The sequence below is a fragment of the Balaenoptera acutorostrata genome, chromosome 11 (assembly GCF_949987535.1).
Source record: "Balaenoptera acutorostrata chromosome 11, mBalAcu1.1, whole genome shotgun sequence".
NCBI classification, from domain to species: domain Eukaryota; kingdom Metazoa; phylum Chordata; class Mammalia; order Artiodactyla; family Balaenopteridae; genus Balaenoptera; species Balaenoptera acutorostrata.
In genome coordinates, this window is record NC_080074.1 from 38,315,210 (window position 1) to 38,337,795 (window position 22,586).

At 35.1% G+C, this 22,586-nt stretch overlaps 1 protein-coding gene across 12 annotated transcripts in view; it reads left to right on the top strand.

Moving 5' to 3' along the window:
• The window catches only part of PPFIA2 (PTPRF interacting protein alpha 2), a 479,171-nt gene that overhangs the window by 123,878 nt on the left and 332,707 nt on the right, over positions 1–22,586 (top strand). For 4 of the 12 annotated variants that reach the window (XM_057557050.1, XM_057557051.1, XM_057557054.1 and 1 more), the window contains exon 1: positions 19,711–20,076. The exons of the other annotated variants lie outside the window; for them this stretch is intronic. In XM_057557050.1, the coding sequence (XP_057413033.1) occupies positions 19,996–20,076 (81 nt within the window). In that variant the 5' untranslated portion in view covers positions 19,711–19,995. Of the gene's footprint in view, positions 1–19,710; positions 20,077–22,586 lie in introns of those variants that run through there. 12 annotated transcript variants of the gene reach the window in all.

The window sequence follows — 22,586 nt, forward strand, 5'->3', positions numbered from 1 at the left end:
CCTCCCATCCTGAACCCTGCTCTACGCATGTGTTGTCAGCTCTCGTGGTCTGTGCATAAGCTGTGTATCACCCTGTCACCAAATGTGATAAGGCTTCCTCTCAGATATTACAGATGTGTCAGTAAACTTTGGCTGAATTTTGAAAGCTCTTTGGGGCTTTTTTTCAGGCTTTTTTTTTTTTAAGCTGGGAGATTTTTTGCTAAGTCTGACCAAGGAACCTTGCAAGGAAGATCATGTTGTGACATTAATGTATCTATGATACCAGCTAAGGTTTTTAATGCACAGCCTTCAGCTCTTTCCTATCACACTGAGTTTTCCTGCATTTGTGGGGTGCCATCCGAAGGGAGTTCAAATTTCAGTAATGAATCTGAGGGCAAGCATAATTTTTCTTGCTAAATTTCTTGTTTCAAGATGTGAATATAGGCTCTGAATTCCTCATTCACAGCTCCTTCCAAGTGCTTAGGACATGTCCGTGCAAGTTGGACATATTACAGACAACCTTGACGTATCACAGTTATGGAGATTGATAAGCTTAGGCCCCAACCATAACCCTAGTTAAAGTGTATAAGTACACAGTAGTGACATGTCCCATACTGTCATGAACTTTTATTTAAATGACCATAGTTTTGAGCCAAGTTTCTCTATGACACAGGACAACTCTGCAAGACAGTGGTGAGCATGGGGTAAATTCTAGTACCACTTCAGACAGTGATTAATTTATATGGACAACATCATAGCCTCATTACCTCTATGCTTTAACAGAGTTAATGTCATTCTATATGAAATTTGCCCAATTATTCACATTTTAACTGAATATTTAAGTTACTCAAGTGTTTTGTTAATAAGGTAGCTCATTGCAAGATGGCCTAACCTCCCTCACTTTTGCAAGTTGATATCATATTTAACATATGAAAAGACTTTAAAATTTATATAACCTGTATTTTAGAAGTTGTTACTTCTATCAAAATTTTGTGAAAGGCCGAAACCAGTAAAGAGTATGTCATTGTCTAAATTCTCATTGTTGTCTCTGGTAGAATTTGAGGGGGAAACCTTTAAGATATTTCATCATCATCCTTATCATGATTAGATATTGTATATAAAACTGTGACTTGGGACAAGTGCTAAGCAACGTACAAATTATAGGATTGGCCTGGCTCGGAACCTAAGAAATTAATAATTAAAAAATTGGGTATACAGAAAGTAACAGTCATATATCTACTCTATATTTTTTGGATTTGCACGTTGGCATGTGATTGTCAACTACTAGGAAGAGTGTATTTTGACCTTTAGTGTTTGTAGAGATGAAGATCCATTTTTCAACCTACCTGTCTCTTCCATTGAACCTGTTCCTTCCCATTCACTGTTTCACATGGAATCTTTTCCCTTGGCAAGGGGAAGCTATATTAATCACAATAACCAATTAGTGCAAAATAATATGAGGTGATTCAATATAAAGGATTATTAGTGTTCTGATCAAGAAAATAGTGAATATTGTTTTAGGTTGTATGCCTGTGTGTGTTTTTTTGTTTTTGTTTTTTTGTTTTTTTTTAATTTATTTATTTATGGCCGTGTTGGGTCTTCGTTTCTGTGCGAGGGCCTTTTCCAGTTGCGGCAAGTGGGGGCCACTCTTCATCGCGGTGCGCGGGCCTCTCACTATCGCGGCCTCCCCTGTTGCGGGGCACAGGCTCCAGACGCGCAGGCTCAGTAATTGTGGCTCACGGGCCTAGTTGCTCCGCGGCATGTGGGATCCTCCCAGACCAGGGCTCGAACCCGTGTTCCCTGCATTGGCAGGCAGATTCTCAACCACTGCGCCACCAGGGAAGCCCCTGCCTGTGTGTTTTTTATTATTCTTTTTATGCAGCTATTTGAGTAGTGCCCAAAATTTAGCTGACTTGTTTACAGGAGATAAAAGAGTACTAAGTAAAATTTGCCTTTTTTTAACCCCAATATCACAGTCTTACTTTCATCACATCTTAGGTGGAAAATGATGTGCTTAACACTTCTCTATTCAAAATAGACTCCAAACTCAAAAACATGATATCTTTAGCTAGCACATAATAATTTCCATTTCCACAAAAACTTTCTTGGTGTCCTGATTTATCTAACTTGAATTCTACTTTTTAAAGTATTCTTGTATAAGTTTTTTAAACTAACATGTATCATAATAACACAGGCTATTTATCCTGATGTCTATGGTTCTTCATAAGAATACAAAAATTAGAAATCTTTTTAATTAACCATTCAATAGATATTGTTTTAAACATTGAGGCATAGAAAATATAGTGGTGAATAAGGATCTTTACTTTCATGAGGCTTACAGTCTTAATTTATAGGTGAAAATACAAAAGTACAGATTTGTCTGTCACATTTTATGATCCAACTGTCAATATATTAATGCTAAAGGTTAGTAAGCCATTATACATGCTGTTTAAAAGAACTGACAGTGAATTGAGGGTGATGAATATACAAATAAGTCTAATGTAAGAAATACAGTTACAAGCCTTCTAATAAAACTATAAACAGAATCATCTGGGAGTATATGAGAGGAAGAAATTATACCACTGTGGCTGGAGGTTTGTATACAATAATGAATAGTTACTATATGAACATTTATATTTTATATCAAATGAATAATTACAACATAGTAATCACACAAGGATGATTGCACCTGTGATAAACTTATTTAGGATGCAAGATTTTCCTTTTCTCTTTCCCATTTTACACACACACAGGCACACACATAGAGTCCTTTTAAGAAATCAAAGTTGAATACTCATTTCTCTTTTGGATCACCTGCAAGCTGAATTTTAACCAACCCTGTGGTTCGTTTTGCTTGTATACTTTTTGGTTTTGTTTGGTTTTAACTACTTTGGCCTACTTTTAGTCTGAGTGGAAAAACCTTATGCCACCTAACCATGTTTTAAAGCTTTCCTCCTTCCTGAATCACCCCTGATGATTACCGGCTTAGGTAAAATTAGAAAAATCAGTTTCTTCAGAATCAGGGACATAGAGAACAGACTGGTAGTTGCCAAGGGGGACAGGGGAGGGGGAGGGATGGAGTGTGAGATTGGGGTTAGCAGATGTAAGCTTTTATATATAGAATGGATAAACAAAAATGTCCTGCTGTATAGCACAGAGAACTGTATTCAATATCCTGTGATAAACCATGATGGGAAAAATATTTTTTTTAAAAATTGTATATATATGTATAACTGAATCACTTTGCTATACAGCAGAAATTAACACAACACTGTAAATCAATTATACTTCAATAAAAAATATTAAAACTGAAAAAAAAAAGAAAAAAATGAAAAATTAGTTCCTTAATTTTTATGGTTTGTTTTGATTACCAAATACTGTTATCTTTCTATTTTCACCAAAAACTCAGTGTATTATTTATATATTGGGAATAACTAATGTCTTTTTTTTTTCTAAAGAGTGAATATATATTTTGGGGCCTCCTACCTGTGTAAGTCTACAATTCTACTATGCAAAGTAGCTTGTTTAAAATGGACATTTTACTGACTTCCAGGGAATAGTGTTGTCACTTTGGTTTGTGTATGTTAACTGGTCTTCATTCATTCAATAAATAGTCATTGAGTTGTAACTTTATGTGAGGCACTGTTCTAAGCCTTAAGGTTACAGCAATGAGCAAAAAAAAATTCCCTCCCATTATATAATTTACATAATTCTAGTAGGAGGAGAAAATGAGTGAGTTTCATTCCTTGTCATGTGTTTTTGTATCAAATTTGTATAAGAAAATGTCCAGATACATATCTTAATCATCAGGACATTTGTTCTTCGTTCAAATGTCTGGTTTTAGGAGCTGTACCCACATACCCACCAGATACAATTGTGGATATACTGGATTTACAATCTGAAAACAGGTGGTAGTGGGAGTCTTATATTGTAAATGTAAGTTACTCTGACATCTTTGACAGATCATTTCACTGCTCACATTTGTAAACTAGTGATATATCTTTCAGCCTTAGACAGAAAAAATGATGTCCCAATTCTATGTAGTAGATGGATGAAGTTAATGCTATATCATTTTAAGCCATTAAAATTGCCTAAGTTCCTCATCACTTTAATGAGCATTTATAAATACCAGTTTGTATTTCTCATGAGACTTATTCCTTCTTATCTACTCTTTTAAATTAGTTCATGCATTTTGAGTGTCTCTATTTTCACTGTTTTGAATACTTCCTGAAAGTCTTTTATCTCTAAATAAGTTGGAATATTCCTCTTGAGGGACCCTACAAGATTGCTTTTCTATTCACACTTCCACTTAGTTCTTGCAGGAAGGCTAATCTCCCATGCGATTAAAGTAGATTGATATTGGATGCAATTGGAGGTTCATTATCAAGCGTGCTCTTCATTGCAACTTCTGTCTTTCCCGAGGTAGTTGTGGAAGAGCATATTCACTGTCTTGTTTCCTTTTGTTTTAAAAAACTTTTAAATGCATTTTTACCCCCTTACCTTAGAGTTAATATATTCCTGAAATGGATGAACTTCACTGTATATGTGTATTCTTATTCACATCAGTTTTATTTTCTTCTAGACTATAAATCTTCTCTCTTTCTTTAAATTATAATTTACTTAACATTATTGCTAGATTACCCTGGTTGTCCCCAGTATGTTTTCTTTAGTTTTGGAGGTTTTGTAACTGAGATGTCATAATTCTGGGGGAAAATCCAAAGTATTGACAACCTGGGCTCGGTCTATTCTATCTGGTCCATTTTTCCCAGACCTTCCCTGACTGCTTCAAATGCCAATTTTTTTCATCTCTGACCTGCTTTCTTTTTAAGCTTCTGCCAGTGCTTTTAAGCCATGTTTACCAGGGCCCTAGGACTGTGTCAAGATGCCCCAAGGACAGTCCAACAGGGACTCTGAACAGGCAGGTCTCTGATTCTGCTACCTCTGCCTCAAACAAAGATAGCCCACTCTTGTATATCTTATATTGTGGGCTTCCACATTTAATTTTATTTAACATACATTCTTCCATTTAGAAAAAAGTTTAAATTACTAGTTACTGGATTATGTCAACATTTCACTCAAAGAACCTATATTATACCCCTTAGCACTGACATCTAGCCCTCCAGATTATTTTGGTGTTGGTGTTGAACTCTATATCAAATTGCAAACACATATTGTTTATTGGTATATTCCCATCCTGACCTTCCATTAAAGTCAGAATAGGCTAATAATTATGTGATAATTTGTCCCTTCATTGGTCACCACTGTGGGCTTATGTGACCTGGTTGGCCAGAAAAAGGCCACCTTCTTTTTCAATCCACCTGGCTTGTTGTCCAAGTTATCAGCTTGGACAAAAACCTCCCCGCTCTAGATAGGAGGCTCTTGCTTCAAGCAGGAGCGTAAGAGTGGGCTGCTCCACCAGTGAAACACCAATCCTAGTGTGATGCTTACTGGCGCCTCCTTTTAGCTCCCTTTAGCTTTTAGGCTTTTAGCTTCTTTTGCTGGTCCTTCCTCATTTCACTGGATTCTATAATATTGGGGTGCTGGAAGATTCTCTCTCTACATTTACTCCTATACACTTAAGCCTATACACTGAAGACTCCCAAATTTATAGTTCTTTCCATCCAGGATTCGCCATTGAAATCCAAGCTCCTGTGTCCAACTACCTCCTTGACATATCCTCATGAATGTGTAATAGATATCTAAAACTCAACATGTTGAAAACTGTGCTCTGGATGGTCCTTACAAACCTGATCCAACCATAATCTTCCCATCTCAGTTTATGGCCACTCCATCCTTCCATTTGTGATAGGTAAAATTCTTGGAGTTCTGCTTGTCTCCTATTTCCTTCACATCCAAATCTACCTTCAAAATATTTTTAGAGTCCAGCTGGGTCTCACCAGCTTCCCCACTACCACGCTGGTCTGAGCCACCATCTGCGTTTACCTGCTCAGCCTCCTAGCTTGTTTTCCTTGTTCCACTCTAACCACCCCTCTCCATGCTCTTTTCTCAACCCACCAGTTTTGAATGGTGACTTAACTCGAAAGAAGCAGTGTGATGATGTTCACAAACAATCTTTGTGTTTTGATTTTTATAATATATATATGTATGCAAGTTTGTTAATAATTAAAGATGCTTTTTAAAAAAAATTGTATCCGTCTTCTGAATTGTTGTATCCTCAGTGCTTAGTGCAAAAGTTAGAATGTTATAAGCACTCAATTAACAATTGTTGAATTAATGAGTGAGGGATCTCATTTAGAGAAGTTTGGCAGGTTATTGTTATCTATAAAAGTGCCATGGGCATAAAAAGCAGAATTTTTTTTTTTTTTTAAACATACCAGTTTGCCTTTTTTTTTTTTAATTAATTAATTTATTAATTTATTTTTGGCTGTGTTGGGTCTTCGTTTCTGTGCGAGGGCTTTCTCTAGTTGCGGCGAGCGGGGGCCACTCTTCAACGCGGTGCGCGGGCCTCTCACTATCGCAGCCTCTCTTGTTGCAGAGCACAGGCTCCAGATGCACAGGCTCAGTAGTTGTGGCTCACGGGCCTAGTTGCTCCGCGGCATGTGGGATCTTCCCAGACCAGGGCTCGAACCCGTGTCCCCTGCATTGGCAGGCAGATTCTCAACCACTGCGCCACCAGGGAATTCCCCAAAAGCAGAATTTTTTAATATAAAATGTTTTCCCAATTATTGAGAAATAATATATTGTTGATTAAATTTCAGTTTTCTTGGCTCTACCTTTTACATTTAATAACTATTAGCTGAAGCTAATTATTACCTGCATTCATTTATTTAATAAATATTTATTATAACTTTATGGCAAATATTGTCCTAAGCACTGGAAATACAACAGTTAATAAAACAGAAAAAAATACAGTCATCATAAAATGAACAAATATATAGATATATAATGAAGTGAAGAAAATAAAGCTGATTAAGAGAATAGAGAGCTGCAGTGGGGATTGGGAGTATACTTTTTACACTCTCTTCAGACAGGGACTCCTGGAAGTGTTGACATTCGGGCAGACACTTAAATAATTCATAGAAGGAATTATATGAATATTGGGTGGGCTTGGGGGAGAGCCAGGCAAAAGGAATAGCAGTTGCAAATACTAAGGAGTGAACATGCTTAATATGGGATTTGAAATCACAACTAACTAATCTCTTCTTCCCTTGCTCTAGCTCCTGTCCTCCTCCCCTGCTCTACTTCTTTCCATTGCACTTATTCCTTTTTGGGGTACAGTATAATTTACTTATTATGTTGATGGTTTCTGCACTTCCTTCCCACTATAGTGGAAGCTCTACAAAGAAGGGTATTTGTTTATTGTATTCACCAATGTACCCTAAATGCCTAGAATAGCATATGACTCATAGCTTCTGCTCAGTAGATCTTCACTGTATCAGTTGACATTATATTTTGGAGCCTGCAAGGAGACTGTGTGGCCACTGGGTAGTGTGCAGGGGCGTAATGGCATGAAGTAGACAGGCAGGGCCATGATCAAATATTGCATGGCTTTGTAGGCTTGGAAAGGACTTTGGATTTTCTCTGAAGTGTGAAAGGAAAGTATTAAAGAGTTGAGAGAAAGAGAATGGAATGGTCTGATTCACATATTTACAGACCTTATAGGCTGCTGTATGAAGAACACAATTCACATTTTCTAGGAGCTCCTAGTTGAGTGGACAGGTGCACCAATATGCTAATAACTCACCTATTGCAGACCTTGTTAAGGGCTACAACTGAAGTGCAGACTAGTGGAGTGAAAATAAAAAAGATTCTGGACTGGTGGGACTTCATAGAAGAGGGGGCACTGGATCTGGATCCTGAATTTCAGTAAAAAGAGAATTCTGGGTAACAGAAGGCAATCAAGAAAGGCAATACAATCTATTGGTGAAAAAAAAGAAATTTAGAAAGTCAATTTGATTCTGAGTGAGAGGGTAATGATGACACTATGCTTTACATACATTATCTCACTTGATTTTCACAACACCACCAATGAGTTAAAACCTATTTTAATCTCCACTTCTCAGAGAAAGAAAACTGACACTCAGAGGGGCTAACTCAAAGTTTTATTGGTCAAGAAAGTAGAGACATGGGGGTTTGAATTTGGATCTGTTTGACACTAGAGCCCATGTACTGAGTTGATGATTTAATGATAATACAATCATAACTCAAAGACATATCCAATTCCTTGCATCTAATCAGTTCAATCAAATTAACATTTTTTGCAAGACTGGGGTTTCCAGTGTATATAATGCTGTCCAAGACACTGTAATCATATTACTAATTATGTGTCCTTTTGATAATTAAATCAAAGCATTTATAATGTAGATTTCTGCCTTTGTTATGAAATGTTAATATTTATGTTCCTTTCATTTATTTATGTGTGGTGAATGTTAATTACAAGGCAGATAAATTGAAGGAATTAATAAATGCCCACAATTTATCGTGACATAATAAACTCTTAATTCTGTGTCTGCAGGGCCTCCTAATCAACAAGCTACAAAACTGTGACTTGACCATAGTCATTTAGGTGTCTGTCTACATTTGTAGCTAAGAAGTTGTGATTCAGTAATAATAATTCACTGTCAATATGTTCAAAATGGAGTTTTGCTGAGGTCATTCCCTAAGTGGTGGTTAATCATTCATTCCTTATTTAGTTATTGCACTGAAGAATGTACTAATAACACAAAACAGGTAACATGACCTGGATTTAGACGAGAGGGTAAACATAAAAAATGGAATTTAATGGAGAACAAGGTGGGAAGATAAACTTCTCAGAGAGCAAATATTAGCCAGCAAATTTTGAGGACCAGGGTACGCTAGATCAGTGTTTCTCAACCTGGTTCACATAATGGCACAAAGAGAAAATCATGATATTTCTACATCACAGTAATGTAGACAGAGGAACACACTCAAGCCTACAACTGAGCACCTCAGGAGCTCTGGAAGTCCCAGACTTTGAGGAGACACCCTGAGACTGAGAAACGGGTGTTGCAGCACACCTGTAACCTATTTGCAGCACACTAGTTGAGATGCTCTGCCCTAGTTAGCTCAGAATGATTCATGGTATGACCAAGAAGAGCAGGATATTGTTATCTCTTATATTCAGCTTGACTATAAAATAAAAGAATTGCACTGTGTCAGTGATCCCTTAATCTTGTTTGTATGTTGAAAAACAAACGATTAGAAAAATACTAATTTGGCATCCTTAAACTAATTAAACCAAGATCACTAGAAGTGAGGCCTAAATATTGGTATTTTTTAAAGCACCCTAGAGAAATATAATGTTGGAAGATTCTAATGTTGCTAGATGATTGCTAGGGTCTTTTATGTCTCTAACTATCTGAGATTTTAAATAATGTTTGGAGATAGTATATAGCAACCTAAGTTTAGAGGCGAGTGAATACGTGGATGCATTAAAGGGACAATCAAGGGAAATCCGTAAAAGAGACAGTCCCAGAAAAGAGATTGCAAGCCACTGGCAATGATGCTTAAGAAGATCCCTTGTAGACCTGAAATTGCCAGGAAGCTTCTCTTTCTTGTTGTGACAAAATCAAATAGAAGTATCAGTCTCAGACTTTGAGATGAGAGAAAAAGATAAGCATAGGTGCAAATACATGTAACCGTATAAAGAAAGGGATTTCACTATAAAACTACTGTTAATCTGTGGAGGGTGAGTGAGCAAGCAGGGGAGAAAGGCCTTAAATAGATTGGAGAAAAGTTTATTCAGCTGCTGTGAAAGGAGAAAGGGGAAATAATGAGGGGCAGGCAGCTTAGGGAGCACTGTTGAGGTGGAGCCTGGCAAGCTTGAAAGTGCATTGGTTGTATGATGTGCTCCAGCAGCACACATCAACTCAGGTTGTAGCAGAGAAGATGGACAATTGGATTAAAACAATTCTTTACTGAATGAATCAAATAAAAGTATATTAGGAAAATAGGAGGAAGATATCGGCAAGAGAATGGAAGTCATAATATAATAGACCATGGATTCTTGGTTAGGTGTGGAGAGAGTGGAAGTAAGAATTGACTGATAAATTGGGAGAAAACTGGGTTAAATGACGTCTATTTTCATGATGTCCAAGAAAAAATATAGTGGAAATATAAGAATATGAGAATGAGAGAATGAGGATTGATTGTTCTGGGAAATACCCTCTACACCATGTGGCAGGGATCCCATTAAAGTAATACTTCTGGCCTAACTTGTACTCTTCCAAGGAGAAATGATTTCCTGGGTAAGCCAGTCTGAGAGAATGAACTGGGATGCATGGCTTACTTTTTTCGTCCCTCATTTTGTCAGTTTGTGGAACTGCCTGCCTCGGGGGCGCATGCATTCTAAACTGCTTTTTGCCACGCTGTAAACTTTGTAGCTTCTCTCAACCCACTCATCTATAGCCAAAGCCTTTAATTTAAGGAGGTAAAGTCCACTGATTTGCTCACATATCTAAGCTATGTTCTTTAATATGGTTATATTTCAATATTCTCTCTCTCCCCTACATGATTAGTTCATACCATTCTCTCACTTCTCAAACATTCAAAACACCCTTCCCCAACCTACCCTCAGCTGATGGCCTTGCTTCTTAAGTTCCCGAGGATTTGCACAAATTCGTACCACCACAGTTACCAGCAAAGGGACTCACATACTCTGCCTTCCACCTGTTATCAAATATGGGGTCCTCTTCCTCTCTAAAGCCAGTCTCTGTTCTCATAGATTCTGTCTCCTCTCAGCTACTCAAGGACATTGCTCCAGAAATTTGCCTCTTTTCATTCTGCATCATCAGTTTTTCATATTCTACTAGAGCCTTTCCCTCAGCACAACATGTTCTTATTTCTCTCCTTTCTTTCTTTGCCAGCCACTGTCCCACTTCTTTAATTCCCTTTGCAACACTATGCTTTAAAGTGTTGTATAAACAGTCTCCAATTTCTCTCCTCCCATTTTATCTTATACTTAACTTCAATCAGCTTTTCTTCCAACCCTCCACCAAGCCAACCTTCACATTGTTAAATCCAAGGGCCAATCTTCATCTTAATTGATCTCTCAGCATCTGATACAGATGATCACTCTCACCCCTTGGATTCAGGTTTATCACTGGCCTTTCAGGACGCATTACTGTCTTGGTCTTCCCCCTACTTTGCTGATTGTTTCTACTTATTCTCCTTTGCTGGTCTCCCAGGATGCTTACTGTTGGAGTGCATTATGGCTTGGGCTCTTACCTCTTCTCTCCTCTATTTACATTCACTTCCTGATGACTTCATTCTAGTCTTTTGGTTTTTAGTCTGTATGCTAATTTGGGCTCCAGATTTGTATATTCAACTTCCTTTGTAACATCCCTATTTAGATGACTAATAGAAACCTCAAACTTAACATGAGTAAAACTGAGCAACTGAATTTTCCCCAAACCTGCTTCACTGGCAGTCTTCTCCATCTTAGTTGGTGGCAATCTCATTCTTCCATTGATCAAGCCAAAAACTTGAGCAACTGCTCAGGTCAAAGGACTTGCAGTTGTACTGGATTATTTTCTGTCTTTCACAACCCACAACTGATCCATTAGGAGAATCTGAACACTTCAATAATATTAAAATAAATAGTTCATCACATAGCCAGTCACCTAAAAATTTTTGGATGTATGAAATCAATCAATCAATCATGTGTAAGTCCCCTTTTCATATTCTGTACTGAATTAAAATCAGTGGTGGATAAAGCAGTGCCAAGATATAATTTTGAGTTATAGTGTGGTTTTGCAATCAGATAAACCTGATTTCAAATTAAGTGACTTTCTCACTTACCAGCTGTGTGACCTTAGACAAGTTATAATTTTTCTAAGACTCAGATTCTTTATATATAACTGAGGAATAAAATACCTCCTTTAGAAGGTTTTGTAAAAGTCAGCACTATGACTGGCATAGAATATGATTCAATAAATGGTAACTATTGAGCCATTGTTTTTGCTCTTAACAGAAAATAAAACAGGATAGTGATTGGCTTTAGCTTCCAAAGAAAATTCTTGGAAAAAGTATAATTAAGGAGGAAATAATGTACTTGCTACCATGACAATTTGGCAGTAGAGATTTTAAAAAGAAAGAAATAGTCTAAAGATTAGTTTAGTCCACTCCACAGTTTTGCGTAATATTGCCCTTGTTCCTGTGTTATTGCAATCTTTCTAATCTTAAACATGGGATTATGAATGGAGTGTCCATCCATATAAGTTAATTTTTTTAATTGTTTTATTATTCCAAGCTAACCATGGTAATGTTATCCTAAAGGTCCTTGCATAGAATTGGTTACCATCATGATTTCTCTCATCCTATCAGTTAAATCTATTTCTTCTGGGGTGGTATAAAGTGTTTAACATAAAGTGAACCAGATGAAAAGCATTAAAACATCTGTCTTGTTTGCTTGGAATATACCTTTATTTTCTTTAATATGATATTTCAAAGCTCTGTGAATGTGTGCATGGAGAATTTATGTGTACATTTGGGTGAGTGTATACATATGTGTGCAAAGTGAGCTGTCTCAACATATATATTTAAAATCTATTTCCTAAACCGCTACATGGCATTATTTAATAAAAATAATATGGGTTGGTAGTTAGAATATCTGGATTTGTTCATTCTTCTTTTTGTACATTTCAGTCAGCAAAGACTTGCCTATTATGTACCAAACAGTGCACTCAGCCCAAAGTTGGACTGTTAAATATACAACATATTAACTGTAAGAATCTGGGAATGAGAATAAAGATTTTTGAATTATCAGGACTAGTCAGCAAGTCAAAATGAGGTAGTTAATATTAAAATGCAATCCATGTAAAAAGAGAAGCAAACCGGCCAGAAGAGAATCTTTAAAGCATTTGCCAAATATTTATTGGATGCCTATTCTATGACATGCATGGTACTGGTTCTTGTTAGGGACAGACAAGAAGTTCCATATAAGCCACAACTTTTGCACACTAAGGAAGCTTCTTTTACCTCAAACTTTAGCTAGGAATTATGCTTCCTGATTAAAAAAATAAAATTCAAATTCTTTATGAGCAACTGAGAATTCTCTGTATTCTGATGCAATAGTTCTAGTGCAGAGTATCTGAGAACATATATGGAAACTGGACAGTATATAAGATTTGTCCAGAGTGGAGGTATTCTGTTTGGTAACAGATGGCTAAGAATTTTATCAATTTGTAAGGAAAAGTGAAACTTAATGTAAAACTGTACCATATAGTAGAGCATGTAGGGCATATTCCGGTTCAAGTTCAACATATAATACGATATATGTAGTTATCATGCCATAGAATGGACCTCCTACTTCTCTACTAACTCTTTTTATGTGTATAAAGTCAGAGCTCTGAAACTTTTTCAGGTATCATTATAAAAACCTGAGCTATGTGGGCATCTGGTATCCAGAGTGGTAGATGAGGAAATAGCATCCTATCATAAAACTTTAATGTGATTTCTGTAAAATCAGACTGATGACATATATTTCAGAACATAAAATAAACTTAACATAATATAATGAAATTATTGACTTGTAGAATTTAGAGTTCTAATCAATTAATATTTTTTCTGCTAAAGGGCCAAACAAAACAAAAAAACTCAATGCTGAATTTCATGCAATTAATATTTGTAATTTAAGCATAAAAGTATTCATAAGCTATCATCATAATACATGTAAACATTTGTGAAAAATGTGGTTCAAGAGAAACCAGAGTGAAAGAGAAGAAAAAATATGAAAACAAGATAGCATTTAAAATTTTTCTAAGTTGAGTTCTGAAGACAGTATACATGCAGGTATGTATGTGTATGTATGTGTATATATATACACACAGGTGTAATGTATATACACGTGTATGTATATATGTACATATGTATATAATTTACACAATATATGTGTATACATACATATATAGATACATATATAAAACTTTATGAGATAATGTAAAAATATAACACATTAGTATCAAGATATGGATTAAAGACAAATTTAATATTTTTGTTTTGCTATAAATGGAAGCTTGTCAATTTCAATTTCCATATGCTTGATTTTTTTTTCTTGGTCTACATGGTCACAAATCTTGAGGGATACTAAGGATTGTCTTTATTTGGGACACCCTCAGTGAATGGTTAACTAGCTAAAAAAAAAATTCTTGAACTTGGCAAAAAGTCTCTGAGGCATTAGAAGATTTTTTTTAATTGAAATACTTTAATGCAAGATCTCATTGCTAGACTTGATGACACCCGTTACGTCGAGCATCTCTTTGGCATGGTACAAAATGCTGTTTCCCCTCAGTTCACCTGCCTTTCACTTCTGTCCTAACTGTAATAGGGGTCTGGTACATCATCTCCCTTCAATAAAGATTTGTTGAATCAATGAGTGAGTGAATGAATGAACAAACCTTACAAACTTGTGCACAGCCAGCTGTATCAGAAAGTAGGAAACTCAGAAGCAGGATGTAAAAGCTTTGGCTATCTATACAGGGTCATCTTTGCTGCATCCTGAAAAGTTCATGATATAAAGACAAGGATACAGATATAGATAAATGTGCATAATTATGAATATATATTTAGATAGATAAATAGATGATTGATAGATACATGATAGATAGATAGGTAGATAGATAGATAGCAATATATACTTAATTATCTTCCATATGTCATCCATATGGATTCACTAGGATGTATTTCCCATCTGGGCTGTAAATTTCACTCCATCTGGCATGACTTCTAACTGAATGCTTGGCTATAAAATTCTTTGTTATAATGCTGTGATGAAAGTTGTATTGATATCTCTCCTCTCTCCTCTTCCACCTCCTCCTCATCTTTCTTCCTCCTCTTCTGCACTCTCTCTCTCTCCTATTCTTCATCCAGTATGACACTTTCCCCCTGAGCATTTATTGTAAACTAACAGCAAATGAGAAGCCCTTTTCAGTGTATTCCTTTAACTCCCCAAATTCTTATCATTCTAGCAAATTTTTGAGCTTGTTATCCAATACCTATAAATGAATGAAAGAAAAGCTATATTGAATTGCTTGTCTTGAAGCAGAATATGTCTAACAGTTATTTGTTGAAAAAAAATTATGTTGAAGGGATATAAAAATGTTTGTGCTTAATCTTCCTGACAGGATATGAAATAGTAGCTCTAAAGTATTTTTGAACTTTTTATAAAACCAAACTGATAACATACATTTCAGAAGGCTTAAGAGTAATTATTCCCAGAGGCAGAAGGGTATATTATATGACTTCTGGGAATCTTCTCTGTAAGTCTATTAAAAACAAGTGTCTGGCTTGAAGACTTTTATTTTACCCATTTTTTAAAAAGTGTAATTTAGTTATCCTTTTGCTTTTTCATTTTCAATTTTTTTCTGTAAAAATTCAAGTGCTTGAGATAGCTGGCATTAAACCTTCTAGAGTTAATATCATTAATTTACTTCTGTTGGTGAAAGATATATCTTGAGAGATTTTAGGGAGTGGTCTGTGTGTAACAATTGAAACAGACATATTATTTACCCATCATGTGGCAAACATTGCCTGAAAACCAGTTGCTACCATCAGCACGTTAAATTTTGTTTTACATAGTAATATTGTACTTTTTTTACTTTTAAGTTAATAATTAGAATAGTCTTATTTTAAATCAGTGACAACTAAACTAAGTATGAGATTTCTTGACAAGCCACAGCCATCCTGGAAAGCTATTTGGAAAGCTAACCAAAAGTATGAGAATATGCCTCTACATTTCATATATTTTTATTTTTTATTTTATATTTATTTTGTAATTTATTTTATTTTTGGCTGCTTTGGGTCTTCGTTGCTGTACGCAGGCTTTTCTCTAGTTGCGGCGAGCAGGGGCTACTCTTCGTTGCGGTGCGCGGGCTTCTCATTGCGGTGGCTTCTCTTGTTGCGGAGCACAAGCTCTAGGCACGCGGGCTTCAGTAGTTGTGGCACGTGGGCTCAGTAGTTGTGGCTCGCGGGCTCTAGAGTGCAGGCTCAGTAGTTGTGGCGCACGGGCTTAGTAGCTACACGGCATGTAGGATCTTCCTGGACCAGGGCTCGAATCTGTGTCCCCTCCATTGGCAGGTGGATTCGTAACCACTGCGCCACCAGGGAAGCCCTCATATATTTTTAAAAGACAAGTATGTTCTAATTTTACTTGATTTCATAGGAATAGGGTGTTCATAGACTAAGTCTCTTTACTAATTTCACTTGAGCAAATGTTTCTATATGAAAAAACACACCTAGTGGACTTACTTCTTATGCCCTGAAATGTTTTCAGCCATATTTTCCCAACTGTTCTATTTCTATGCCATCTCATATCTTTTCACACATGGATCCTTCTCTTGGAAAGCCTTCAACCTCCTATTTTGGCAAGGGTCACTCTGATACATCCCTTGAATTAGATGCTTTTCAGATGACCTCACTTAGTCTCCTTTAGGTTAAGTCAGTCGTCAGTATTAATTAAACTGCATTTTAGTTGTCTTGCTAGTTAACTGTGTCTTACAATTGATGTTTCTCCCACCAAATTTAAAGTTCCTTGAGGACAGATACTGTGTCTTTTATAGGTATGCCCCTAGCATCGGGAAACAGTACCAGGCCTCTATAACCAAAATGGATAAGGTAGGATTCTGTATCCTAGCAATTTTCAGAACTGGGCACCACTTTTATTATTGCTACTAGGCAGAGAGAGAAAGTTGAGTTGTCTCCAAACAGACCTTCAGACGATGAAATAATGTTATTATCATAAATAGCCTACATAGAAAAAAGAAGTTTGGGGAAGAATATATACTTTGGCAATTTCAGCAACATTTAGAATAAAGCAGTGTACTTAAAATAATTATGTATTAATACTATTTCTCCTTCCTACTTCTTTCAACATTAATTCATACTGCTTTCCTCCCCTCTCCACAAAAGAAATATGAAAAAGAAAGAACATATATTCTTATTGACCAAATACTTCAGATTTCCTAGCTTATATAGTTTGCTGGATGATGCAAATTCAGCAAATATATGAGATTATGCCAGGAATATGTGATATTATACCAGAAATATTTGATTTATTGTCTATTCTACAATAATAATAAGAAAAATAGTGAGTCATTTGATCTAAATTATATCAGAAACAACTTACACACAAGCATAAAAGTACATGGGGGTTATAGTTGTACCATAATAATCTATTTGGCAAACAAATTTTTCCTTTAAATCCTGGGTTCCCAAGAAGCTTCAGATTTGTTTTTGAGACATTTTTTGCACTCACAACTCTTGAGAGCATGAGTTACATGGTCCCACCCACCATAAGAGGAATTATGATCCCAACATTAATTTTAAGGGGGAAGAACCAAAAATTTATATATACATCACTGATTACCACAGCTAATATGTGTATATAGTTACTTTATTTGAGAATCAATGGAATAAACCCCATGTGGGCTAAGAAGTCAGAAGGGTAAAAATGATTAATTTGAAAAACAAAATAATACGGCCAATTAAAATAATAATGGAAAAGGAAAACATGACTTTTCAAGTAAACTTGCAGTGATAATTAGAGTTATAGTTAAGGAGACTAATCATTTTAGCAAATAATACATACTTTATACAGGAAAAAACATTTTTTAAAAATAATTATTTGTGCTTAAAAAAAAAAGGATGAGAGCACATCAAAGGGTAACAGGATCCAACATGAAGGATCTCCCAGTGCCCAATGCTGGGACAATTTAAGCATCAAATAAATGGTATTATAACCCAAAGTATAAAATAAATATACCTGAGTCCATGCCAATATAAATAAATGATCGAAAAAATAATTGGATGAGAGAAGCAAATCTTCTGTACAGAATTCCGTGTAACATATGTACCTACTCCCCCTTCCATGAGGTAAAGCTTAATTTCACCCCTCCCTATCACTTCTTTGAGAGCATGCTAATGACTAACTTCCAAAGAACAGAGTATGGAACAGGAAAAATAGTAACTTTACTATTAGTTGAAAAACCTAACAAATATTACTTTAACCAAGTGATGAAGGTTACCATCGCTAGTAATATGTGGATATCATGTATGCCCAGTATGATGTGATGAGGTCACTTCATTAATATGAGGTGATGAGAAAGTCACTTCACCCCTGTGGTATTCTTTTCCAAAACCCATAACCCTAGTTTAATCTTGAGGAAAACATCAGACAAAATAATGTAAGCATCAGATCAGGAGATATCCTACAGAATACTTGACCAGAAATTCTTGATAGTCTTCTAGAGACTATCAAGATCATGAAAAACAAGGAAAAGCTAAGAAGCTGTCACAGCCCAAAGGAAACTAGGGAACCATAGAAATTAAATAAATGTGGTACCCTAGATTAGAACCTAGAATAGAAAAGGGACATTAATGAAAAGACTAGTGAAATCCAAGCAAAGCCTAGTTTAGTGAATAGTAATGTACCATATCAGTTTATTAGTTTTAACAAATGTACCATAGAAATGTAAGATGTTAACAATTAGATAAATTGGGTGAGGGATATATGGGAACTCTTCATACTATCTTTGCAACTTTTCTATAAATCTAAAATTATCCCCCAATTAAACACTTATTTAACAAGTTATCTTCTGATTTATTTAGCAGCTTGCTAAGTAAACAATTACCTACTTAAATAATTTACCAGAATATAGGAATCCCATCTAAGGAAATGAGAATTTTTTCTCCTTCTTCCCCATTGATATTATAAATGTGAATCATGACTAGACAATCAAAAGTAAAAATGAATAATAATTTAAGTTTTAAGAGTTCATCACCATCATATTACTTTTATAGTCTTCAGGTTCAAAGGAGGTGGTTCCTGGTTCTTGATTGTAAATAACTATGTCATCTTAGATGCGTTCACAAAGACACCACTTTTGGTTCATGCTAGTCTCTGTCCTCCTGAAGTCTCCGCCTTTGAACGATGTGTAAATGGAACATTTATTTTTACCTCTAAAAAGTGTAAAGTCATCTGAATATGATCTTTTATACAGACTGAATAATCTGTGTGAAAAGACAGAAAAATGAACATGCATTGCAACACAGCCTAAATATTTGTAATCCATATTTTTAGATCTTGGGTCAAAATTTTTCATGTATCTAAAATATGTTTTATTAATTGCTTTCTATATACATGAGATAAAGTTGTAATTATTTAAAACAAATGTATGGTACTTTTTAAAGCATTAATTGTGAAACAATTTTTTGAGTTAACGTGGGGGAAATAAAAAAACAATGATTACATTCATATTCATGATGTTCTTTAAGAGTTTAGAAAAGTAAAAATAATTGAAGCATTTTATTTGATAATGTGCCTAGTATATAGCCTTACTGAATTATATGTGTTGCCCCTGAATGTCCTAGCCAGCTAAAATATGATTTGATCTATACATTTAAAAATAACTGTTTACTTTATTAAAAAAAAAAACAGGCTTTAACATTTAAAATCTCGTTGAACAGACTGGGATTAACAAAGAGATTTAGAAACATACAGAAATAATCGTGATAAAATAATAATTTGTTACTAGATACAGCTTTAAACAGTATAGGAAGCATGCTTCAGGTTAGTCAGAAGAGGTCCTCTGAATTACACTGTGCATGCTTCCCTGAAATGAAACTGTATGTTATTGGTTAACCAGGATATTTAGCATAATCACTCTGCTAGACTGTGGTGGAGGGAGGTGATTATCACTGAGAACAGATGGGCAGGTCCACAGCACTGCCAGATTCTGCACAAGCTCCATTTATTGTTGGTTCTTGCTTCTTTTCCTTCGGTGTTTTAATTTTTTTTTTAAACATTGTATGTTCTAAAGAACTAGCTGCACAAAAGGTCAGTAGCCGATGACCTTTCAGCTTAGATTTCAAACGTAGGAGAAAGATTCAAAATGCTATCACTGTGTATCTAAGAAGGATGGGGCAGATTTCATTTTACCCTCTAGCCTCCCTCAATGCATGCACGGATTTATCTGTACGCTAAGCTCTCTGCTCTGCATCTCTAGCTCCTTGTGGATTATATTGTCTCTCTGATCAGAAATGATTTTCTCGGATATGAACACCGTTTCTGGCTCCCCTAAAGTGCATCCTCCTAATGGGACCCGGTTTTACACTTTTCAAGTAAGTGTGCTTTAAATGGCTTCACTACTTAGGAAGTTAATATATAGTCAAACTTCTAATAAAGAGAAAAATAAGGGAAGGAAAACTGCAAAGTGTGAAAGTATTAAAGAGGATGTAAGATATAGATAATGTGCATGTCAGTTTAATCTGGTTTTTTTTTAATATGGAGATGAGATGGCATTAGGATTCTCTGTGAATTCAAGCAAAATAATAGTGAACCCTTAATTTGCACAAGGATTCTTAAATCTGCTACAATATCATCTTTTGAGAGTTTGTGAGTTATTCTCCTGAAATTGTTATTTATGGATATAATATGGTGAAAATTACAGAGTTACTTCCCTGATATATCACAGAGAGGGTAGAATTAAAAGACATTTTAGGGAACTTTGCAAACTATGTTCTCTGGGCTTAGAAAAATGTTTTGTATTTCATATACATAGCTTAACATAACTCCTGTTATTTAATTTTGTTATGTGTGCAATACACAATCAGTCAATAATACAGTAGCTTAAGTACCAGGTTTAGTATGCTTTTCAATTTGAGATAAAGTAGAAATTCATTAAGATGGAAGATTTTCTGTGTAATCAAAAAGTCAAAATGATTTACAATATAAATGTAAATGTGAGTTACAAAGCTGTTACCTACTAAATGTATTTCAACTGCCTGTGAATAAATCAGTCATCAGTCTAGAAAATGGTTGTCTAAAGTAAATCATATTCTACTTCATTTTTATCCTCAAATTGCATTTTTCAGTACTAAGGTTTACTTTGCAATTCAGTCATATCATCATTAGATTAAAAGGAAAAATGAAACTCTTCTCTGTATATTTTACACTATGGGAATATAAACAGCCTAACATTTAATTATTTTAGCTATATAGTTATAATGCACTGAAAAAATAAATGTAAAGACCTAGAGAATTAATATAGTAGAGGCAGCATGAATTATTTTGAAAGGGGGCTCTGAATAAATGCACATCTGATTAAAGTCTCTTGCCTTTGCAAACTATAGCAGTAGATATAATTACTCTCTCTCTCTCCCCCTTCTTATACTGCTGTTTTTAATTCTGTCACCTCTCCTGCCTTACACTGATGTCTACTGATAGTGCAAGTCTGTGCTGTTACAGAATGTATTTACTTTCCAGTGGCGATCAGCTTATTGTGGCAGTGACTCAAAATGCAATTGCCCCGGGGCTGTTCTACAGAATTATTACTTTTTTCTTCTCCATACACTGAGATATAAACACTCCTTACAATATATCCCATAGCTGCCTCTTAGGGGCAGCTTTTGACATTGGGTAATCTGCTTCAGTCTCTTAAAGTTTAAGGGTCAGTGAATTCCATAGCTCAGTCATGACACAGGCTTTTTACAATTCTTTCAGTAGATCTTGCTGACACATTTCCTGGCAGGTGATTTTCTTTGAAAACACACTAGAATGATTTTTAACCACTTATTTTTTTGTTGATGTTATAACAATTCATGTAAAAACACTAGGATTTCAGATAAAATAGAAATGTTGGCAAATATGAACTCTATTCTCTCCTACATTTTTAAAATCACAAAATAGTATTTGATCCTGACATTCATGATAACAGGCAGTGTGTGTTTAACTTTTTGTTGCTATTGTTTGTTTTTGCTTTTGGTGGAAGAGAAGGAAGAAAGAAGGATGGTTTTTAAAGCATGAATATAAAGGTTTATAAAAGTTGACTCTTTGCTTTTATTTTCAAAGGACTGAATTAAACAATTATTTTTCTTATATATATATATTAACCTATTTAATGCGGTGTACTTTCTTTGGTTGAAATACTGTCATGAGAAATGAGATGCTGTAAAAGTAACAAACCATTTGTCAAAAAATGTATCTTGTGGAAATGATTAGTTAAATTTTCAAAAGTGGTTCTCATTATAGAATGGCATAAATGCATTTCTGAAATGATTCTGCATCAAGGAATTGAGATTTTAATGCTTACTTTCTTAAAATTATTCTTGCACAAGAGTTAACATATGCAAAAACATTTAGGATAGCTTAGCATGAATGATACTGAGTTTCAGTTCCATCTTCTCATCAAATGTTTAAACTAGCTTGTCATTTTTGCTGAAATTGTACAATATTAAATTTTAAAAGTAAGATATAGAATGTATTTGACCTGAAGGGTTCAAAGGTAAAAAGACAACAAATAAGAAGCTGAAGGATATTCTAATTACAAGCCTTTCTTTTTCATGGTATTTTAATTTAGCCAAATACATTCATACTTCTACACACACATGCAAATACTATTTTGTATAGACTAACACTTGATTTAAATTAATTTCCTTATAAATGAGACCTCACTTCAATATTCCGTGAAGATAATTGTGTCTGCATGTTTCTATTCAGAGGTTCTTAGACCCTGGGTGATGCCAACACCCAATTTGCACTATATATTTTGTGAATAACTTATCACCCAAAATCAAATTTTAGAGTATAGTTGCCTAGAATGATTTTTGATTGACAAAAATTAAAATTAATT